Below are 19,804 nucleotides of genomic sequence, written 5' to 3'. Positions count from 1 at the left end.
GTCACTTTTTGGCGCTCTGTTCGTTCGTCGAATTGAGGCCTCACCTGTACCATAGAATACGGATTCTCTTGCGGTGCCATGCCCTCGCGTGGGCATTGGTAAAAGCGTATCTCAAGGTTTTTCGAGCGTAGCAGGCAGTATGGAAACACGCCGACAGCCGCTGACTGGCAAGCAAGTGGAACATTGGAAACGCATACAGAAACTCCCATTCCCGCTCGGTAAGTCGACGCCAAGGGGCCAAGAGGCCAAGACGTCTTGCGTTTGACAAGAACGGATGACGGATTCTGGTCGTTTCCGAGAGACACTCGCGCCGCGCCGGTAGCCGTTCCTGTTCCCGGATCCCTCGCCGTGGGCGGCCGTCGGTAGAAGGGGGGAGAGAGAGAGAGAGAGAGAGAGAGAGAGAGGGAGACAAGCCACTTGCATCTCGGAATTGACGACGCAAAGGCAAAGCTGAAGTTTGTGCCCCGCTCTTCCCCCCTCCCCACACCAGACATCTCTACACCGTACATACAAAGCACCCTCCCGGGGACCGTAACGAACATCAACGGCGCTTCTTGTCGCCATGGCCACGCGACATTTGGACCACGACACTGGCCTGGTGTACTACGAACATCAGCTCCGGCCACAGCTGTCGCTCGCTGGCTGGGACAAGAAACCCATCGAACGTGGACCCGGGCGACGCAGGGGACGCAATCGCTCCTTGATGGATATGGCGATGACTGCCGTAGGGGACAACCTAAACCTTCTCTCTGCCCAAGACTTGCTGTCTTGTCCAGACGTGCTGGCGTGGCGCGTCTGGGACCATTTCCACCACGAAGGCCGCATGCTCAGCTTCTGTGCTTGGAAGACCTTCGTCGGCGCCTTGGCCAACCAAAGACACCCAGCTACGAATGACAACCCCTTTGATCATGACGCATTCCGCTCCTATCGCGTGCCCATCCCCGAGCCCAAGGCCCCTCTGGCCGTCTTTCTGGACCCTTTGAGATCATCGAGAGCGGCCTTCCTTGTGCGGCTCACCATCAGCCACGGCGCCTCGTTCGCCAAGAGTGACATGTTGGCTTTGGCTGGCTTGGAGAACCTGTGCACCCTTTCCATCCTTTCCCCGGAACTTGACCCAAACATGTGCGCATTTCCTCGCGTAGACGATCGGCTGCTGAGAGAATGGTCCCTGCTGCCCCGTCCCTTCCCATCTCTGCAGGCTTTGAGGATCTGGGGAGACGACTTCGCCACTGTACGATCTCTAGAACATGTCCTCGCATTCCCTCGTCTCAGGATCTATGACGTCGCCGGGAAACACGCCGACTGGAGTTTTCGAAAGCTCGACGAGAGATATCGATCCTGCTGGAGCCAAGGCCGACCTGAAGATCCCGACGAGGCCATTGAAGCCGAGGTCGAACAGACCAGCCAACCGTATGCCTCCATGTTCCTTGGTAAAACGCCGAATATTACCCCTAAACTCAGATACGAATCGTGCTACACCTATTTACGCAGAAAGCATGCCCCTAAAGCCGCCAAACGCCCGATCAATTCCGTTTCCAAACCTGCGGCCGCATCCAAGGGAAAACGACGCTTGAATATGAACATAAATGAAGCCCTCGCCCAGTTTTCGAACCCTTGACGATGACGATGATGGCTAGGCCGAGAGAGCTTCTCGGCGATCATATAATTAAACTGCAATTCCATCCGACTTTGACTCCAAGTTCCATCGACGATAGCCCGTCTGCCCCAGTTCCTATTCGGTATTATATTGCATGGCATCGAGAAGCTGCATGGTGCCGGTTGAAACTTGCCCAGAACGGTCATCAAAGTCCAACAAGGTACGAGACATACCGTAGGCTAGGCGAGCTGATATGCGCTCATTGCCACCAACGGGCTCCCTACGAGCTTCCAACTTATTTTTCCACCGAGGCTGGACTCTCCTTGACTACAAGCTCAAATTTGTCGTCACCTACGCCGATCTGACATGATGCGACTCGTGCATCTTCTGGTTACCGCTGCCACTCTGGTGTTTTCAAGCGCCACAGAAGCAGTCCCCCCAGAGTGAAAGAGTTCCAAGACGGCTTGAGAGGGGGCGCCAATGCAGTAAAATGTTGGCTTCGGGTCTGCGCTCCTCCTTGGAAGGCCCCAAGTGTATTGATAAAGTAAACCCGACCCGTCAGCAGGTAGCTAACAATCTCGGTTTAGCCTGGTATTACTGTGGCGACTATGCCAACACTGCTGGCAGCTTTCTGTACGCTGCCAGCTCGACAACCGCTTCGTCATCCCGGCCATCGTCTAACTTAACCATTGATTGCAACGGCATACGAGATGGGCCAGACGACACCGGACTCTGCGATCGCCTTTACCGTGGGCCGACCAGGAGCACAGCGTTTCAGTCTCGAATGAAAGCCGATGGGTTTCCGGCCAAAGACCTCAATCCTTACTTTCATCCTTATGTCGCCCTGGGTGATTTTCGCGATATCCGGCGCCGCGAGGAGTATGTCCATTTCGACCCACAAGATCAGGTCGTTGAGCCACTGAGTATTGTGGCCGTAGTATGCAATGACAAGTTGGTAAGGACTACCCCCGCCCATACCGAGTTGCCCTTGTTGCGGCCAGCAGTTTTGTTCTGCATGTTGGTTGACATGTTTCTCCTCCTGTCTCTCACAGATCTTTGGCCTGTGGGCCGATACCAACAACGACACTGTACCCCAACCCCTCGTAGGTCAGCTGTCGGTCGCCATGGCTAAGATGTGCTACGGCGAACATGCTGTCGAAACGCAGCAGCCGCTTGATGCCAGCGACCTACTGTTCTTGGCCTTCACCGGCACCCAGGCGGTCCCAGGGTATTTTGGAGCCGATTGGGGAGCCGAAACGCCCGAGGAATTCGAGAAGGGTCTGGCCTTGCTGGGCAATAAATTGATAAGAAAGCGGGTCTTTCCCAGCCAGGCCGCCCCGAGAAGAAAACTGCCTCTGTCGAGCGCCCTGATCTGCTGCGTCTTTGTGGCCTTTGGCCTTGTCATGCAAGCCTAAAGCGGAGGAAGCTAAAGCAGGGGGGGACGCGGATTCTATTTCTGGACGCCGGCACTGAGTTGGGCATGATGCTCTTCGGGGCGGCCTGATACGCAACGGAGACTGTATATAACTATTCATGGCAACAACCGACGCCCATCCATTATTGAGTCAGTTTTGCTCTGGCTGCCTGGCACAGTATTTACTCGTTCAATCTGCAAGTAAGCTCGTCAAGGGGCCCCGAGACATCGTTGCCCCGGCTGAGGGTCATCCGTGCCCCGGCATATCGATCTGAAATCAGACCAGTCCTCGAAATACATAGATGTGTGGCTGCCACGATGGCTCGGGTCCCTTTTCAGACGGCTCGCATAACCTTCGGGGGCTCGAACCTCAGGTCCTCAGGTCCGCGGGCACCTGACTGGAATAGCTTTCGCCAAGCAACGTGAGAGAGGCGAGTGAGGCCAGCCAAGCGTCTCAAGTGCCGCCGCGGTCTGATCCCATGGAGCTAATCGACGACTTCGGACGGCGGGGTGTTGGAGTTCTGACGTTTTTGGCCCGTATAAATCCAAGAATTCGCTATGCTTTTAGACTTTTCCCATGCAGCACTCGACTGACATGCGTACAGACAAAGCGACATTGGCATTTCTTGACGACGACGACGACGACGACGATTACGCTCTCGCAGCCCTTTTTATGCTCAGCAGGAACCCCTTCCCTCTCTACTTTTGTATGCAAAGTAGAACTTGGATAGGAAGCACGCTCACTTTCTTTTTGTTTGGATTGCCTTTCTACACCAGTGAAGGAGGTGAAAGGGGAGAAAGACATTTCGATTCCACCTCTGTAGTTTGCTGTCGGACTCCGATCGTGTGACATATCATAGAACCCCCTATTGATCCTGGCAAGGTCCCGTTCAAAAGGAAAAAGAACAAAAAAATCGGCGAACGAGACCATGGTCCTCCACCACCCCATCGACGACGAGGATGGCGGAGTCATCGAGCCCCTTCTCACCCGCGCATCTTCTAGCACAAATGCCACCATCACGCAGCCGCATGGGAGGGTAGGAGGTTACTACACCATGGCGGCCCCAGACCAGAAACACTTCCACTTCGACGGCGGCGAACCCCAAGACATGACCCCCTCACGGCGCCACAGCATCGCCGGCTATCACCACCACCACGACCTCGTAGTGGCCCCGCTACGTCCTCTCATCCTGCCATCACAGCCACGGCGTGCACCGCGCCCGCCCGTTGCGGTCGTCGACGAAGATGCCGTGATCCGCAGGATTGACCGGTGCCTGATGCCATTGCTCTTCGTGACACAGGTGCTCGCTTCGGCCGACGCCGCCGCCCTGGCCAGCGCCGTCTTCCTCGGCGGCCTGCCCCAAGATGCCCGCTTGCAAGGAGCCTCCGACTACCGCGCCCTCTCCGCGTGGCTCTGGCTCGGCTATTTGTTGTGGGTGTACCCGACGTGCTTCTTCCTCTCAACCCTGAGCATGGGAGGACCGTCGACGACTAACGGCAGAAGGGGCCGTTCCGAGTCCAACTCCTCGTCTTTCTACACCTCCATGTACTCGGCGAACTCGTCCGAGTCCCTTTCGCTCTTCTTCCTCTCCTCGGCTTCTTCCGACTCGTCCTCAATCATCTCCACTTCGTCCGACTCGTCCTCGTTCGCCTCCGTATACTCGTGGGACGCTGACCCGCCCAACAACAAGAAGGGAGGTGGTGGCGGCGGAGAAAGTGGCAGCAGAGCCGGCGACGACGAAGGATTAGAGGGCATCCGCTTCGGCGTCGCGCGCTACCTGGGCCTCGGCACCCTCGCCTGGGGTGCCGCAGTTGCTGCCACGGCGCTTACGACCAGTTACGCGGGCCTGGCCGCGGCCCGTTGCCTACTGGGCGCCGCCGAAGCCACTGTCATCCCGGCCCTCATGCTTGTCACGTCGATTTGGTACGCGCGCGACGAGGTGCCTTTGCGAACGGGCATCTGGTTTGCCGGCAGCGCGGCCGGCGGCGTCGTCGTAACGGCGCTAGGGCACCTTCTGGTACTGTTGCAAGGCCTCGACGGTAACATCTCGGGCGGCTACTTCGGTTTTAGCTTCCTCGCCGACATGCTACCGTCCCGGGGCCTCTGGCGCTGGACGTTCCTGCTCCTGGGCGCCGCGACGTTCCTCTGGGGACTCGTGATCCTCTACCGCCTTCTAGACCACATTTCCTCCTCATCCGACTCTTCAAACTCCTCGAACGCGCCGGCCTCGAACTTCCCCGGGTCCGTCGCCGAGCGCCAGTGGAATTTGGATCGTGTCGCCGCCGCCGAAACGACGAGCAAGCAGCTCTGGGCCCGCAGCAGCCACGCCCGGCCCCGGCCCGTTGCGGACTGGAAGTGGCGCCAGGTCCGCGAATGCCTCCGCGACCCTCAAACTTGGCTCGTCGCCGCAATGTGCTTGCTAAGCCAAATTCCTTTGTCCAGCATGCGGGGCCTTGCGGATATGTTCATCTTGGGCTCAAGCTCGGGCTCGTCGGCACCGACAACAATGCCCATGTCCCTCCAGGTCACCTACATGCTCATGACCATGGCCGCTATGGTCGGCTCGGGCTGGCTCGCCAGCCGCTTCTCGTCCCTGACCTGCACCCTGGTCACGCTTGCGGTGATACCGCCCGTCATCGGCAGCGCCTGCATCGCGAAGCAGCTCCACTATCCCCCCAATAACGGCGGCAGCGGCTCGCGTCTCCTAGACGACGACATCTGGCCCCCCTCGTTTACGCACCAAGTCCTCGCCTCGATGCTCCTCTGCACCGCCCCCGCCGTGTTGCCGCTGCTCCTCTCCTTGATCCAAGTTAACGTGCGCGGCCTCACCAAGAAGACAACAACGCAAGCTCTGGCGCTCATCGCGTACTGCCTCGGTAGCCTCCTGAGTCCCCGCCTCTTCAACGACGAGCCCTACATCGACGGTTTCTTCCAAGCCGGCCCTCCCTCCAGCAGCGAAGAAGAGCGAAGAAAAGAGGAAAGGGCAGCCTCGTACCACACCGCTGTCCACATCATTCTGCTGTGCCACGGCCTCCTCGTCCTCCTCGCCTTCGTGTTGCGAACCTACCTGCGCCGCCGTAATCGGACCAAGCAGGATAACGAGATGGCCGAGGTCATCGATGCTATCGAGACACGGGGCGGCGTCACTGAGTACTCGCTCTACAGAGGCGCCGTTGACGAGGATGCCTACCAGCATCATGCCGGGGAAACAGCTGTGGGTGGCGGCGGCAGTGGCCATCTGCTTCCGGAAGACTTTGACGACATGACGGATTGGAAGATTCCCGGTTTCCAATATCACTATTAGGTTGATTACCCGGTCAAGTCAGGTCCGACTATAGTTACTATTGCGTCCTTGCTGCTTGTGTCTCATTAGCCTTGCTGGTTGATTTGTCGCAACCCCCTTTTAGCGGAAGCGAAGTCTTGTACACGATAGGACGGACATGATACGATAGGGTTAGAAGCGTTGAAAAGCTCGCAATGTTGATTTGAATAAGCATGTAATAACCACCTGATATATCTGTCTCATCTTGGAGGTAACTCCGGACACCAAAACACAGCAGGGCAAAGCACCTGTACATCAATCACGCCCCACCAAATGTACAGTCAAATAGTGTCGTTACTTCGTTAAAAGCGTCGTTGACAAAGAAACGGTCCTTCCGGCGAATAGTCCGACTCTCTCATCCAGCGGCTGGCACCACCTTGAAACCCTCACCCACCACTTTGGTGATCTCTTCGTTCTTGTGTTGCAATTGGCCAAGGGCAAACGCCACATCGTTCCATTGCCGCTCCGTGTCACACCGCGCCAGACGGGCGGCCAATTTATCGGCAAGCTGTCTCGCGTGTTTGTCCTGCGAAAAGAGAGAGCAATGTTAGCATGTATGTCTTTGGATACACGAACTGAAACTACTTTCGGAACTTACCTTCTCAACGAAACCAAGCAGGAACTTGACGACCCTTTTGAAACTGTCTTCCTCCAGGTTGCCAGCCGACAGCAGACTGAACATGTCAACAAAGTGATTGTAGACGGCGTTGTCCTTGGTGCTGAGCTCAGTGAAGAACATGCGTGCCAGATCAGCAATCCGTTTGTCGGCGTCCTCGAGACACTTGGCCATCTCGCCCAGCTGGCCCTTGACCTTCACCTGTCCGGCGAGGATCAGGAACGTCAACGTCATCAGGCAGGTGCGCTTGACCGACAGGTCGGGGTCGGCCAGGCGACGGTACAGGAAGTCCGTGTTCTCGTCGATGAGGTGGTTGAAGCAGACGGCCATATCGCCCAACGCAATCACCACGTTAGATCGGACTGTCGCGTCGGGGCTGCGCTCCATGATGGTGATAAGCAGTGGCAGGTGGGCCTCGCAGTACTCGGAGCTAACGCACATGAGCTTGGCGAGACAAAGCGTAGCGGCCGCTTGGAGGCCCTTGTCCCTGTAGATGTCGCTTCGGGAGCAGATCTCGGCAACCATAGGTCCGAAGTTGGCGAGTAATGACTGCGGGCCAAAGAGCAATTCCCGCTCCCGGATATGCGCCATGGCCTCGGTGAAATCGTCTTCCGTGGTTCCGCCGATGAGGTCAAGCTCGTCGCCCTCTTCAGGTTCAGGCGCCGGCGTTTTGGACTTTCGTCCCTTGCCCTTAGGTGCCGCCACTGCAGGCTCTGGTTCTGCTGCCGTCTTCTTCTCTTCTTCTTGCTTCCGGCGCTTGAAGTCAAGCTCGCACATTTCTAAATGGACAATCTGCTTGATGGCAACGTGTCCAACGATGAAGAGTAGCTGAGACAAAGCAATCGCTGCCTTTGCTTCGGTTCGACTGGCGGCTCAGGGGTTGGCCGGTTGGCAGTTTGCGTCGGCTCGTTTAGTGCCGTAGTCAAACCTTGGGAAACGGGAACAGCATCGGTCATGGTGACGTCCATGTCGCGAGAGCCAGGCCTGGACGTGGATCCAGCCGTGGACGCAGCTCGCTGTAGAGCGAACACCGACTTTGTCTTGTGCTTGATGATCTCGCCACACAAGGCGTCTGGATGCTTGGCTATGGCGTAAATGGCGTTGATGGCTTGTTCAGCAACGCCGAACCACTCTTTGCGATCACTCTGTACGTCGGTAATGGCAGCAAGCTTACCCAAGACGGCGTGCTCCGTGGGCAAGCGACTGAACTTGACTGGCGAATCCTTCGCCTGACGGCCGGTGGGATTCAGCCTGCGCAGGGCAATGCAAGTATACTTGGCCAATTGGTGGTCGCTTCGCCCGTAAGCACCAAGGCCGGTCCGTAGCATAGTCTCCATCTCGCCAACAACAATTTCGGGGTTTGCAGAAGCGAGCATACCCAGGACGATGATGGCACCGCGACGTTGTGATTTGGAGATTTCGCGCTTCTGGTAGCCGTAAACCTCCCACAGCTTTTGAATGACAACGTCCGAGATCATACCACCCTTCATCATGGTCGCCAGCAGCTGTTCCAAGCTTGTCAACTCTGCAGGTGTTGTGCCTGAAGTCAGGCTGATCATGTTACGGGCAATATAGATGGCCGCGTCGTTTTGGCTGAAGCTGTCGGGGGCCTCGAAAAATAGTCGTTTGTAACAATCGATCAAATGAGTCTGCACACCCTTGCCTTCGTCGCTGTTGCCCTTAGTCCAGATAAGTCGCAACATGCGCCGGATTCCGACCATGTTGTCTTCGATGTTATAGGCATTTCCAATCTCCAGGTAGTCCATGGCCTCGATAACCTCGGACTTGTTCTTGGACCCCAGAAGTTGGCACACGGTTGGTGTCGACTCCTGGAGGACCTCTATGAACCTGAGCGCATCAGAGTAATACCGCCTGGTCAGAGTGAGCTTCTCGATCGCCTCAGACGTGGCGGCATCCTCCTGTGCCTTGCGGACGATGGCCTCCTTCTCATCTTCTGTCATCTCCTTGGGTTCTCTGGGCTTCTGAGGGGACTCGAGCTGAGTGGGCTCGTCTACTAGAGCCGCGTTGGTTGTGTCGCCCTTTCCATCGCCGCCTAGACCGGGTTCACCAGCAGGAGGCTGAAGAGCGTCCAACTCGGCTTCGACCTTATCCAGCCGCTCTTGCCAGTCCTTACGGGAGAGCTGTGCACCATGCAACACTGTGAAAGGGTGTGTCTTGATCAGTGTACCGAGAAGCTTGATGGCGTTTCTTCGGACGTGACTGCTCTTATCTTCTAAGCTACGAGCTGCAAGCTCGGCGGCCTTCTGGCGGCGCTTGGGGAATTTCTGATCGAGATCCAGCAGCCTAGTGTAAACCTGAATCGCTCTGCACCTGGAATAGGGGTTGATGTCAAGAAAACGCTCTTCAAGCACATCGAAGAAAGCATTGAGTTGAGACTTGTGGTTGTCGCCGCGTTCTTCTTGTCTCGAAAGGTAGGCAATCATGTTACCACACACCTCAATCAACGAGCAACGCAGCGTGTACGACTGCGAATCGTTAGTAGGGATCATATTGATTAAGGGCATCGTGCAGTACCTCGCTGTCCAACTGTTTAGCTAGCATTGTCATCTGCTTAATCACCAATCTAGGGGCTAGCTCCGAGAGTTTCACAATGAAGGAAGACACCGACTTGGGGCCCCTGGTATCATTGGTGCTGAACTCCTTGTTGCTCAGTTCTCTCAGACTCTCGTCGGCTAGTTGAGGGTAGTCGTATTGCTCAGCCAGAATATGTAAGAATTCAGCCATGTGCTCCGACAAATGCTCGAAGTAGGTCAAGTTCTGGACGATGGAGATCTGGGCGGCTGGGTTCCGGTCAATGGGTGAGCTTTGGAGAGCGCGGGTTGAAACATACCGTATCCGTGGCCATGATGCTTGACGGCAATACACAGAACTTTGAAACCATGCATTCGAATAGCTGTGTTCTTGGTTCTCTGCTCGCTCTCGAGGATCATATATACAGGCCTGGTCAACAGGCCGATGAAAGTATCGCGTTCGCTGGTAGTGAGGAAGATCTTGCCCAGCTTCAACTTCAGTACCTTAGACATGACGTCGAGGGCTGTTTGCAACTGGGCCGCGCTGTCCCAATTCCCATCCTTGTCTTTGCCGGCGGCCGCCTTGGCCTTTGCGCCCTTGCCTCTAGCACGCGGCACGGGGGCGGCGGATGACTTCTCGGCGGCTTTTGTCTCGACACAGGCAATGGCCCATTGTAATAAGAAACCGTAGACTTCGAGGAGGGTTTTGTGGTGCGCGATCATCTCCTGCTCATCGGGGTTCTCGAGATCGTGGGTGATGGCGTCGGCCTCGGCAGCCAGACCACTCATTATCAGATCGAAGATCTTGCTGAGGGCATGGGTGGGCAGAAACTGGGTACATCTGGAGAGGACGAAAAGTTCAGAAGTTGATCCTTGTACTAGCTGGGGCGGACTGCCACAATTTGAAGTATCGCAAATAGAAGGGATAGTATCGGGGGAGGAGGGAGCAGGGGAAGTGGGTGCGCACTTTAGTAGGAATTGAAGCGAGTCGAGATAGGCCGCTCTCGTTATCGAGTCGGGGTTCTCGGCGACGGCGTCGACTATAGAGTTGAGGACGGGGTTTATGACGGAGTTGGAGAGAGACTCGGGGTCATTCTCGCAGTCGACGAGGGCGCTGTCGGCTTCGGGGGTGGCCACGCTGGCGGGATCACTCATGTAGTGTTTGAGCGCATCGTTGATATCGAAGTTGATTGCCTCCATGATGCTTGGCAACAGCTTTGCGCCGGATGCGCGCGGGCGGCGATGAAACGGGTATTAAGTCAAATAAATCAACAAATAAAAGGACCCCCAGACACAATAAGCAAGAGAGAAGGAAAGGGGCCTCGCAATCCGACTTCGCTGCGCAGGAATCGTTGTTGTGGTCGTCAGTCGTTTCGTTGTCGTCGTGGGAAATAATGGGCGTCGAAATGCAAATGTTGTGATGCTAGTGAGGGGGACCCTCTGGCAACCGATTTGTTTTTGTTTGGTTCCAGCCTAACCCCCAGCTGCTCCATAGGTTAGGGAGTCGCGGTTTTTGGCAGCTGGCATCCTGGCGGGCGAATCAAGGCCCCCCCCCCCCCATTTAGGTAAGCCTGTAAAGAAGCGCGTCGCGGAATCTGTGCCGCCTTCGAGTCCTGTCCTCCCAATCCAGAATCCAGTTGCAAAGAAGCAATAACAACAAACAGGCCCCCTCCCCATTCTTGTCGCTTGTCGCATTTATATGTCGAATCTCTAGATGCTGGATGTGAGGATCTGGAGATCTTGCCACACAACCAGCAGGAGAGACTGGCTTCGGGTTGGCAATCAACCGGAAACTGCCTGGAAATGGCCGCCACAATGAGTCGCCGGAGGGTGCCCAAGGAACCCTTCCAAATTCACGAGGACGACCCGACAGACTTATCCGACGTCGAAACCGAAGAGAGCCAAACACAACACGCAGAGGACTTGGAAGCGGACGAAGCCCAATCCCAACAGCAATTGGACGATGACGAGGACCAAGAGAACCAAGAAGAAGAGGAAATAATAGACGAGGAAGAGGCATGCGAGTCGGATTCCTCCGATGGCAACGAGCCCATCGACCTGACTGTCCAACAAGACATGGAGAAGCTAAACCACACTTTTCCCGCCTTCAAGGACAATTACCACCTAATCAAGCGGATTGGCGAGGGCACCTTCTCAACCGTCTACAAGGCAGAGGACGTCCGTTACGACCGCTACAACAACAGCTGGGATTTGGATGCCAGGGATAACCAGTGGGAGCCGCCGCCGCCTCTCAAAACAACATCCAACTCGCGCACCAACTCGAAAGTAAACCCCTCGAGGAGACCCAGGAAATTCGTGGCCATAAAGAAGATCTATGTCACATCATCGCCATCGCGCATCTTCAACGAGCTAGAATTGCTCCACGACCTCCGCGACTCGCCCTCGGTATGCCCACTAATCACCGCATTCCGCCACTCCGACCAGGTGCTGGCGATACTGCCCTATTTTCGACACCAGGATTTCCGGAAATACTACCCCAACATGACGGTCCCCGACATCAAGCTCTACTTCCGCTCCCTCTTCACTGCTTTGGCCGCCGTGCACGAAAAGGGCATTCTCCACCGAGATATCAAGCCCACCAATTTCCTCTACGACCCTGACAAGCAACGCGGTGTGCTGGTGGACTTCGGCCTGGCCGAGCGAGAAGGCGTTGACCACAAGCCCTGTCTCTGTCACCTGGACCAAGATTCCCGTAGACAGAAGATCCGGGCCACCTATGCGCTCAACGCATCACACGCCGGACCCCAGCCCGGGTACCCCAAGAATGATACTCGTCCCTCGCGGCGTGCCAACCGCGCCGGCACTCGAGGATTCCGAGCGCCCGAGGTTCTGTTCAAATGCACAGAGCAGACGACCAAGATTGATATCTGGTCGGCGGGTGTCATCTTGCTAACCATCCTCTGCAAGCGGTTCCCTTTCTTCAACAGCACCGATGACGTCGAGGCCATGATCGAGATCGCCACCATATTCGGTGTTAAGCGCATGCGTCAAGCCGGCCAGCTGCATGGCTGCGTTTTCGAGACCAACATTCCTAGCATCGGGGCCCAGGGCTTCAGCTTTGAGAAGATCATGCTGTGGAGCACGTGCCGCAGCGACGGCAGCAAAGACAACAAGAACGCGGAGCTGACGGATGAGGAGAAGGGCGCCGTTGAGTTCCTTAACCGCTGCATGGACCTCGACCCTAGCCGCCGGATCAGCGCCGAAGAGGCCCTTCGCCACAAGTTTTTGCAAATAGACAGCGAAGGCGAGGCCGAGGCCGAGGCAAGTGAAGAAGACGTCATGATGGTATAAAATTATTAATAACATTGGTACGACACTACGAGACATGACTGAAATAGCCGACTTGAAATGGAATTGTACGATATCTCAAATACCTAGTCCCGTGACAAACAACAAACTGCCTGGACTTTTGCTTAGCCTTCTCATTCTTCCGTGTTTCGCCGCCGCTCAATGCCCCTAACTTCAGCGCATTGGCTAGTTGCCTACTATCACCAGGGATCTCAAGAGTCAAGCGGAGATTAAGCAACACTACCCCGGAATAGAATCATGTTACTAACGACTCTGCACTTAAATGTCTATACATGTAGTCAATCGTGAATATGTCAATAATTAGTGCCTCGCAAGTAATCACATAACCAATTAAACCATGAGCAAGTCAAGATCAACCAGCCGTACTCTCAAGCACAAACTCAAACTCCTCCTCCTGAACTTTGACCGTCAAGTCCTCCCTCACCCCAGGCCCGCAGGCCGCTGTCCCTACGCCCGTAACCTTGTAAGACAGATTCAGCAGCGTCGCGTCGGCGGGCACCAGATCGCACGGATGCTTCGCCTTCTCCAGCATCTCGGGGCTGTGCCTCGTCGCGGTCCAGCTGAACCCCTTCTCTTCTTCTCCCTTCTTTTCCTGGCCTCCTTCAATGCCATGGAGCGAAGTAGTTGCCATGGTAGCCTTGATACCCGCGCCGTAGTGGTCCCCGATCCGGACCCAGCGGCTGGCCATGCGGTTCCCGTTCTCCTGGGGCACGTCGTAGTTCACAAACAGATCTTCGCCGTCCACTGAGGCGGGGCCCCAGACCCCCATGCGCTGCGCCGCGCGCTTGTCTGGATAGGACTCGCCCGGCCCCAGCCCGAGCCAGCGGACCTGGTCAAGGCGCTTCGGCAGGCGTACGTCAAGGCCCAAACGAGGGATGCGCATAGGCGCGGGGCCGTGTGGAACAATCCTCATCCGGACCCGCAGCATCCCGGATTCGGTGACGGTGTACGTGGTGCGGACATCGAAGCACCAGCCCAAGATGGGCGGGGCGTGGTACGTGTGCGTCTCAACGGCGACGTAGCGTCCTCCGCCAGCACCGTCGGTCTTGGGCGAGGACACGTGGAAGGACTTCAGCCGCGATGTCAGGGCGTCAACGCCGTAGTGCCGCCAATAGACATAGTCACCTGGCCGGTCGTTGTCGGTCGGGGAGCGCCAGAAGTTGGGGAAGAGGGCGGCCTTGGTCTTGGGGTCGACCTCGACGAGACGCTGGCCGCCCGCGACGGTCCAGTTGGTCAGGTAGCCCCGGACGCGGTCGAACGTGAACTCGAAGCCCGGGCCTGCGATCTGACAGGTCGTGCGGCCGTCGCGAACGGTCAGAGGACCGCCGTTCGTACTCATGTTGTAGCCGCTGCTAGAAGCCGACGAGAGACGCAAGGGTAGAGCGTCATTGCTGCCAAGCTTAGTCTGGAACCAGGCAATCTCATGCGCAACGTCGGCCCACTTCGTCGCGCCCCGTAAGGCGAAGTGGATGGTCAGGAAGATTTCGCCGGCGGCCCAGCTGAAGTTGGTTAAGTCGTAGGACAAGGGCAGTTCGGTCTTCGTCCACGGCTGGAGGTTGGGAATCTCCAGCTCCCCAGACTGTAGTAGTGTCGCCCTACCTCGCATGTCAGCTCATCTTGAAGAAGAAAAGAAAAGAAAAGAGCACTTTGGATATCACACCAATTCCGTGAAGACTTACTCATCGCCAAGCGCCTCGATTTTGAACGTGGCAACCAGGTGTTTCAAGTCCACAAAATCGTACTCATTTGTAATGAACACCTTGCCGTCTGCCATCTCGAACTTGACGGGTTGGATGACCTTCTTGAGCTCCGTGAGGCCGGGCGTGGGCTTATGCTCGCTGTTGCAGAGCCCATCCATGACGAAGGTCCCATCATTAGGCTCATCGCCGAAATCGCCACCATGCCCGTAGAAGCCGCCCTCCTCGTGCCAGAGACCATGGTTGGCCCACTCCCAGATAAAACCACCCTGGAGGCGCGGGTACTTGCGGAACATGTCCTGGTAGTCTTGGAGCCAGCCAGGCCCGTTGCCCATGGCGTGGGCGTACTCGCAGAGCACGACGGGCTTGTCAAAAGAGCCGTCGGCCTCGTTGACCCCAATAGTCTCAACCCACTTGGTCAATCTCTCCATGCTCGGGTACATGTACGAGTACATATCAGCTGACCTGGCCTCGACATCGCCCTCGTAGTGGATGGGCCTGCCGGTATCGTCAAGCCGCTTTGCGAGGTCGTACATGGCAGCGTGGTTACGGCCGTAGAAGGCCTCGTTGCCGAGGGACCAGATGACGACGCAAGCGTGGTTCTTGTCGCGCTGGACGAGCTGGCGAAGGCGGTCCTCGTATGCCGCTGTCCAGTCCGGGTTGTCCGAGGTGAACTTGGCGCTCTGTGGAAACGTCAGGGCCTTGCGGGCCTCGTAGTCCATCTCCTCGGGAATATCCTGGGGACGGGCGACGGCGTCGTAGAACCCGTGACACTCGAGGTCTGCCTCATCCATGACCCACAGACCCAACTCGTCGGCCATGTCGAACAGGCGCGGGTGTGACGGGTAGTGGCTCGACCGCAGCGCATTGATGTTGTGGCGCTTCATCAACAACAGGTCGGCGCGCATGAAATCGAGCGGCACGGCGCGCCCGAAGCGTGGGTGGTGGTCGTGTCGGTTGGTGCCGCGCAGCAGAACTCGCCGTCCATTGACGGTGAAGAGGCCCTTCTTGATCTCGACTTTGCGGAAGCCGACATTTTGGACGATGGTCTGGAGGGGCTTAGGGTCGCCGGCTGCTGACAAGGAGAGCTCTACCTGGTAGAGATAAGGGGTTTCTGCCGTCCACTTCTTGGGGTTGGAGACCGGTATCTCGATAGTGAGGACAGAACCCTTTGCGTCGTCCGCTTTTTGGTACATGTTGCAATCCCTTCTGACCCGTCCCGCAATACGCACGACACTTCCTGATCTTGGGCCCCTGACAAGGTCACGTCAACTTTCAGGGTTGCATCCTGGTAGTCGCCATCGAGATCAGTCTTGACGAAGAAGTCATCGATTCTGGCTTTGCCAGGGAATGCCAACAAGTAAACATCTCGAAATATTCCTAGCACAACAGTTAGTAACTAACAAAGCTGAGCCCTCATTCTTATGCTCCCTAACAGGATAGGAGTACGCCCTCTAGCCAATCAATACTCACCAGAAAGCCACCACTGATCCTGATCCTCGATATACGTCCCCTCGCACCATTGATAGACCTGAACGACGAGCTCATTCTCATCACCCCGCTTTGCGTGGGCCGAGACGTCGAACTCGGCCGCGTTCCGGCTGCCCTGGGAGTAGCCCACGAGAGCGCCGTTGACCCAGACGTGGTACGAGCTATCGACGCCCTCGAAGCGGAGGCGCAGCTGTGATTCGGCGTCCCAGCTGCCGGGCACGCCGAAGATGCGCCTGTACGTGCCCGTGGGATTCTCCGTCGGTATATCAGGGGGGACAGACGGGGAACGGGTAGATCACGTTTGTGTAGTGCGGTCTTCCATGGCCCTGCAACTGCCAGTGTCCTAAGTAGGCAAGGGTTAGGGCCAATACCCGATGGCTGACTGGTTAGTTATGATGTGTGGCTTACCGGGCACCTTGATGCGAGACCAGGAGTCCAGTTTGGCCAACTCGTCGTTGTCGACTGCAGGGGCTTCCAGGGGGCTCTCTGCATAGTGGAAGTCCCACTCGCCGTTCAGCAGGACCGCAGTATCGGGAATCCAGAAAGCTCGAGTCGGCAGCCGGTGTCGCTCCAATACTTCCAAGTTGGCGTAGTCTGGCTTAGGATCTTCGACAGCCATGATGACTCGATAAGTGAATAGGTTTTTTCCCGATACGATCCACCGGTTTGCACCCGATAGTGACTGCTCTCACACACAGTTGGAGGGGAATGATTGAAAGATGATGTGTTGGGATGCTCCGGAAAGATTCAGTCAGTATTGGCGAGGTTGAAGTACACCTGGGTCCTGAGATGAGGGAAAAAGCGATTCCCGCATCCAGGTCCAGGTCCAGGTCCAAGTCAATGTTTGCTGCCCCTTGTTGCAGTGTCCGTAGGTAGGAGGAGAACAGGATCAAGTTGGGGATGGCATGGAGCCGCTGCGTTGCATCGTGGGGGTGGGCGGCAGCGGCAATTGGCGGGCATGTGTGTGTTTGTCTCTCTCTCTCTCTGTCTACCCCTCTTCCCTCTCCCTGCTCTTGGTCTCTTGGACGGAAAGTACCCCACGTGGTTGCATCGTGGCCCACAGCCCAGTTCCACCCCCGGGGAAGTCGGAGCCGCGCTACAGAGGAAACACCAAACCACTGTCAGATTGTCTCGGACCGGTTGGCCCATCGCATAGCGCCTGGGCCGAGTTTATGTCTGGCACCACTAAACGGCTGATACGAGGTTACCTTGTTCCTGCATCAACCCGGCTTCGGCCCGGTCTACACATTGCATACCACCCACCACTATGTATGTACCTGGGACCGTACAGTGTATAAGCCATCATATCCCATAGCTCCCGCCCGCCATGCACCCATGAACGACGCTATTCTCGCGTCAAGGCGCACATAGACGTCGCCACCTCCACTTCCTCGTCCGTCGCATTGCCACATCTTCCCACGCTCTGCATGAGCCGTTCCGTCTCGTAGATGATCCGCATACCCTGCTCCACGCTGGGCGACTCTGGAATGCCGAGTACCTCCTGCCATCGACGGAAAACTTTGCGGAGATGCGGTCCTGTCGACATGATGTCGTGTCGCATTTGCGTGATCTGCCGGAGCGAGTGGCACGTTGCCAGCAGGATCATCATAGCCGTAGCCATGGACAGGACGCAGATCCACGTGTCGACCAAGATCGTGTGGGAGAACCCCGTCAGCCCCAAGATATGGGAGGTGCAGGCGTCTAGGCAGATCTTAGCTCGGCCCAGGATCTCCGCTCTGCTGGCCCCCGCCGTGTCTGATGGGCCGTTGGCCAGGAGCCAGGCCAGGTAGGGTCGAAAGATAACGCTTTTGCATGTGAGATAGCGTTGCCTCAGGAAGCCGCCGCATTCGCTGGGGTACTCGGCCATGTCGTTGATGTTAAACAGGAAAGCCGGCGGCAAAACGTCGCGCCATTCGTCGAGCTGGTGGTCAAGCTCCGTGACAATGGCTGGAAACCTCGTCGGGTCCGTCGCTGCCCCTGAATCACGTGCGTACAGCAATTGGTGCACCCTGTTCAGCAGCCTGCGCATTGATATGCATGCAAGGAAATACAGAGACGCATGTTCCGTCTCATCTGGGTCTTGATGCGTTGTATAGCTCCCGGGCAGGGGTATGGACGACTCGATCCTGGCAACTCCACTCTGGGGAAGAGCCGATAACTCGGCAAGGTAGTCGCTACGGAAAGGTGTGTTAGCATACTTTTGTTGTTTCGGTTCGCCAGTCACCGTAGGGACACACCTTTCCAAGATATAGCATGCCCAGAATATCCGTCGCAAGCATTCTTGGTTCTCTATCGGCTCATTGACCGGAGGATACGAGAGCAGTAGTTGGCATTTCGCTGCACAATCATGGATGTAGTTCCACGCCTGCAAAGGCCTCCTTAAGTAAGCAAAGTACAGCCTACATGCCAACGTTAGTGTGGGCTGAACATCGGAAAGGGGGAGAAACCTACGCCGCAAAGAACAGAGACTGCACTGCGTTACAGGTCATCTCGGAGTGCGCCACGCTCATGGCTTTGAGTGCGCCGTCAAAGTAAACCTCGGCCATCGCCCGGCGAGAGCTTTTGAACTCGACCTCTTCTCGAGACGACACTACGTCTTCGGATCCCACCAAGCCACTGGCGACCCCGCTGGCGCAACCCAGGGCCATGACGAGCTGGGTGCAGCAATTTGCGACCGTACCTGTGCTCTCTAAGAGCCCCTGGGTGACAGCGATCCGCACATTCTCCAGCCGGTTCAAGGATAAAGTGGGATACCAGAAGTTTACTCCCCGTTGAAAGGAGGTGAGTATGGACTCGAGATCCACAGATGATAGGTAGGGGGACATGGAGTTGGTTCGCATGGGCAGGCCTGGCCTCGACTGCTCCAGTTGGAATATGGAAACGTAGTTCTGCCGGATCGTCGGAAACGAGTCGAAGTACGACCATGATAGTATCGACTCGGTAGTCGAGTTGTGCAGCGAGTCGAGTATGGCATTCTCCAGGTTGGCTTGATGAGAGGGAGGCCGGAGATCATCGGCCGACATACTTCGCTGAGACTGATCAGGTACTGTTGGTGATATCGGACTTTGAACCAATCTGGAAGCTGGAGAGGGAGAGGGCTTGCAAGATAGTCAACAAAAGGACAACTGGAGACTATGGAACTCGGGCGGCGGTACCAGAGACATGTTCGTGTTCATCTTCTGTAAAAGCTCTTCCACTCTCAGGACGCCCTCGAGAATGAGATCGCTCTTCCCCCGACTTGAAGACACTGTTAGGACGGCCGGCTGTGTTTTTCACAGTCACTGGAGGTTGCGGGTGAAACTGACGTATTTGCCTCTGAGCCATATGAACATAGTTGCTTCGAAGTGAGACATGCTTGGCACGGTTGGTTGCCGTCGCATCTAAGACATGGAACTGTTTAGTCTTAAGGTACATATGCACTCCGTCCATCCACCCCCTCGCTACTGGCGGTGGCCACCATGGCGATGTCTGGTGTCCTCTGCTCTGTATGCCACGATAGGGCAGGAGGTCGAATTGTGATGATTGAGAGGAAAGAACGAAGATAGAGAACGGATGGGGGCCCACCTGATCTTCCTGGATCTGCAGATGTCGCACTACATACAGACGGAAAGACAAGAGTTCCCGAGTCAGTCATGCATACGCCGGGGGAGGGTTCTTTGACCCGAGGAAACGGTTCGGGGGATGGCATGGTGGCTTACGGCATGGGACGTCCTCAGCCGTTTTTTCGATGGTTCCTCCATCGTGACACACCAGCAACAGAGTAGCGACTGCGCCGTGAGTCCAGTCCGGGCCGTGGCGGACCGTG

The 19,804-nt window shown here is 56.5% G+C and overlaps 7 protein-coding genes across 7 annotated transcripts; 4 read left to right on the top strand and 3 right to left on the bottom strand.

Moving 5' to 3' along the window:
- Positions 1 to 562: 562 nt before the first annotated feature.
- Positions 563 to 1,618, top strand: PG998_005523 (uncharacterized protein; the record flags this gene model as incomplete). Its single annotated transcript, XM_066872341.1, has 1 exon — positions 563 to 1,618. The coding sequence occupies one exon, from the start codon at positions 563 to 565 to the stop codon at positions 1,616 to 1,618; it is 1,056 nt and encodes a 351-aa protein (XP_066732438.1).
- A 469-nt stretch (positions 1,619 to 2,087) lies between these two features.
- Positions 2,088 to 3,012, top strand: PG998_005522 (Endo-chitosanase; the record flags this gene model as incomplete). The annotated part of the gene is made up of 2 exons (XM_066872340.1): positions 2,088 to 2,552; positions 2,650 to 3,012. 2 exons carry the CDS (start codon positions 2,088 to 2,090, stop codon positions 3,010 to 3,012), a joined length of 828 nt encoding a protein of 275 aa, XP_066732437.1.
- Positions 3,013 to 3,940: 928 nt separating this feature from the next.
- Positions 3,941 to 6,316, top strand: PG998_005521 (transporter; the record flags this gene model as incomplete). The annotated part of the gene is made up of 1 exon (XM_066872339.1): positions 3,941 to 6,316. The coding sequence occupies one exon, from the start codon at positions 3,941 to 3,943 to the stop codon at positions 6,314 to 6,316; it is 2,376 nt and encodes a 791-aa protein (XP_066732436.1).
- A 373-nt stretch (positions 6,317 to 6,689) lies between these two features.
- On the bottom strand, positions 6,690 to 10,681 carry PG998_005520 (condensin complex subunit 1; the record flags this gene model as incomplete). Its single annotated transcript, XM_066872338.1, has 5 exons — positions 6,690 to 6,860; positions 6,933 to 7,795; positions 7,879 to 9,436; positions 9,486 to 9,751; positions 9,802 to 10,681. 5 exons carry the CDS (start codon positions 10,679 to 10,681, stop codon positions 6,690 to 6,692), a joined length of 3,738 nt encoding a protein of 1,245 aa, XP_066732435.1.
- A 615-nt stretch (positions 10,682 to 11,296) lies between these two features.
- PG998_005519 (Cell cycle serine/threonine-protein kinase hsk1) lies at positions 11,297 to 12,793 on the top strand (the record flags this gene model as incomplete). Its single annotated transcript, XM_066872337.1, has 1 exon — positions 11,297 to 12,793. One exon carries the CDS (start codon positions 11,297 to 11,299, stop codon positions 12,791 to 12,793), a length of 1,497 nt encoding a protein of 498 aa, XP_066732434.1.
- Positions 12,794 to 13,163: 370 nt separating this feature from the next.
- On the bottom strand, positions 13,164 to 16,618 carry PG998_005518 (uncharacterized protein; the record flags this gene model as incomplete). The annotated part of the gene is made up of 6 exons (XM_066872336.1): positions 13,164 to 14,406; positions 14,491 to 15,677; positions 15,737 to 15,888; positions 15,982 to 16,252; positions 16,281 to 16,342; positions 16,408 to 16,618. 6 exons carry the CDS (start codon positions 16,616 to 16,618, stop codon positions 13,164 to 13,166), a joined length of 3,126 nt encoding a protein of 1,041 aa, XP_066732433.1.
- A 726-nt stretch (positions 16,619 to 17,344) lies between these two features.
- On the bottom strand, positions 17,345 to 19,331 carry PG998_005517 (uncharacterized protein; the record flags this gene model as incomplete). The annotated part of the gene is made up of 4 exons (XM_066872335.1): positions 17,345 to 18,398; positions 18,451 to 19,074; positions 19,126 to 19,262; positions 19,305 to 19,331. The coding sequence occupies 4 exons, from the start codon at positions 19,329 to 19,331 to the stop codon at positions 17,345 to 17,347; spliced, it is 1,842 nt and encodes a 613-aa protein (XP_066732432.1).
- Positions 19,332 to 19,804: the final 473 nt, after the last annotated feature.

Source organism: Apiospora kogelbergensis, assembly GCF_038363985.1.
Source record: "Apiospora kogelbergensis strain CBS 113332 chromosome Unknown utg000003l_segment0_segment0, whole genome shotgun sequence".
Lineage (NCBI taxonomy): Eukaryota > Fungi > Ascomycota > Sordariomycetes > Amphisphaeriales > Apiosporaceae > Apiospora > Apiospora kogelbergensis.
The sequence above is the reverse complement of the archived record's forward strand: the minus strand, read 5'-3'. Positions and strand labels throughout refer to the sequence as shown.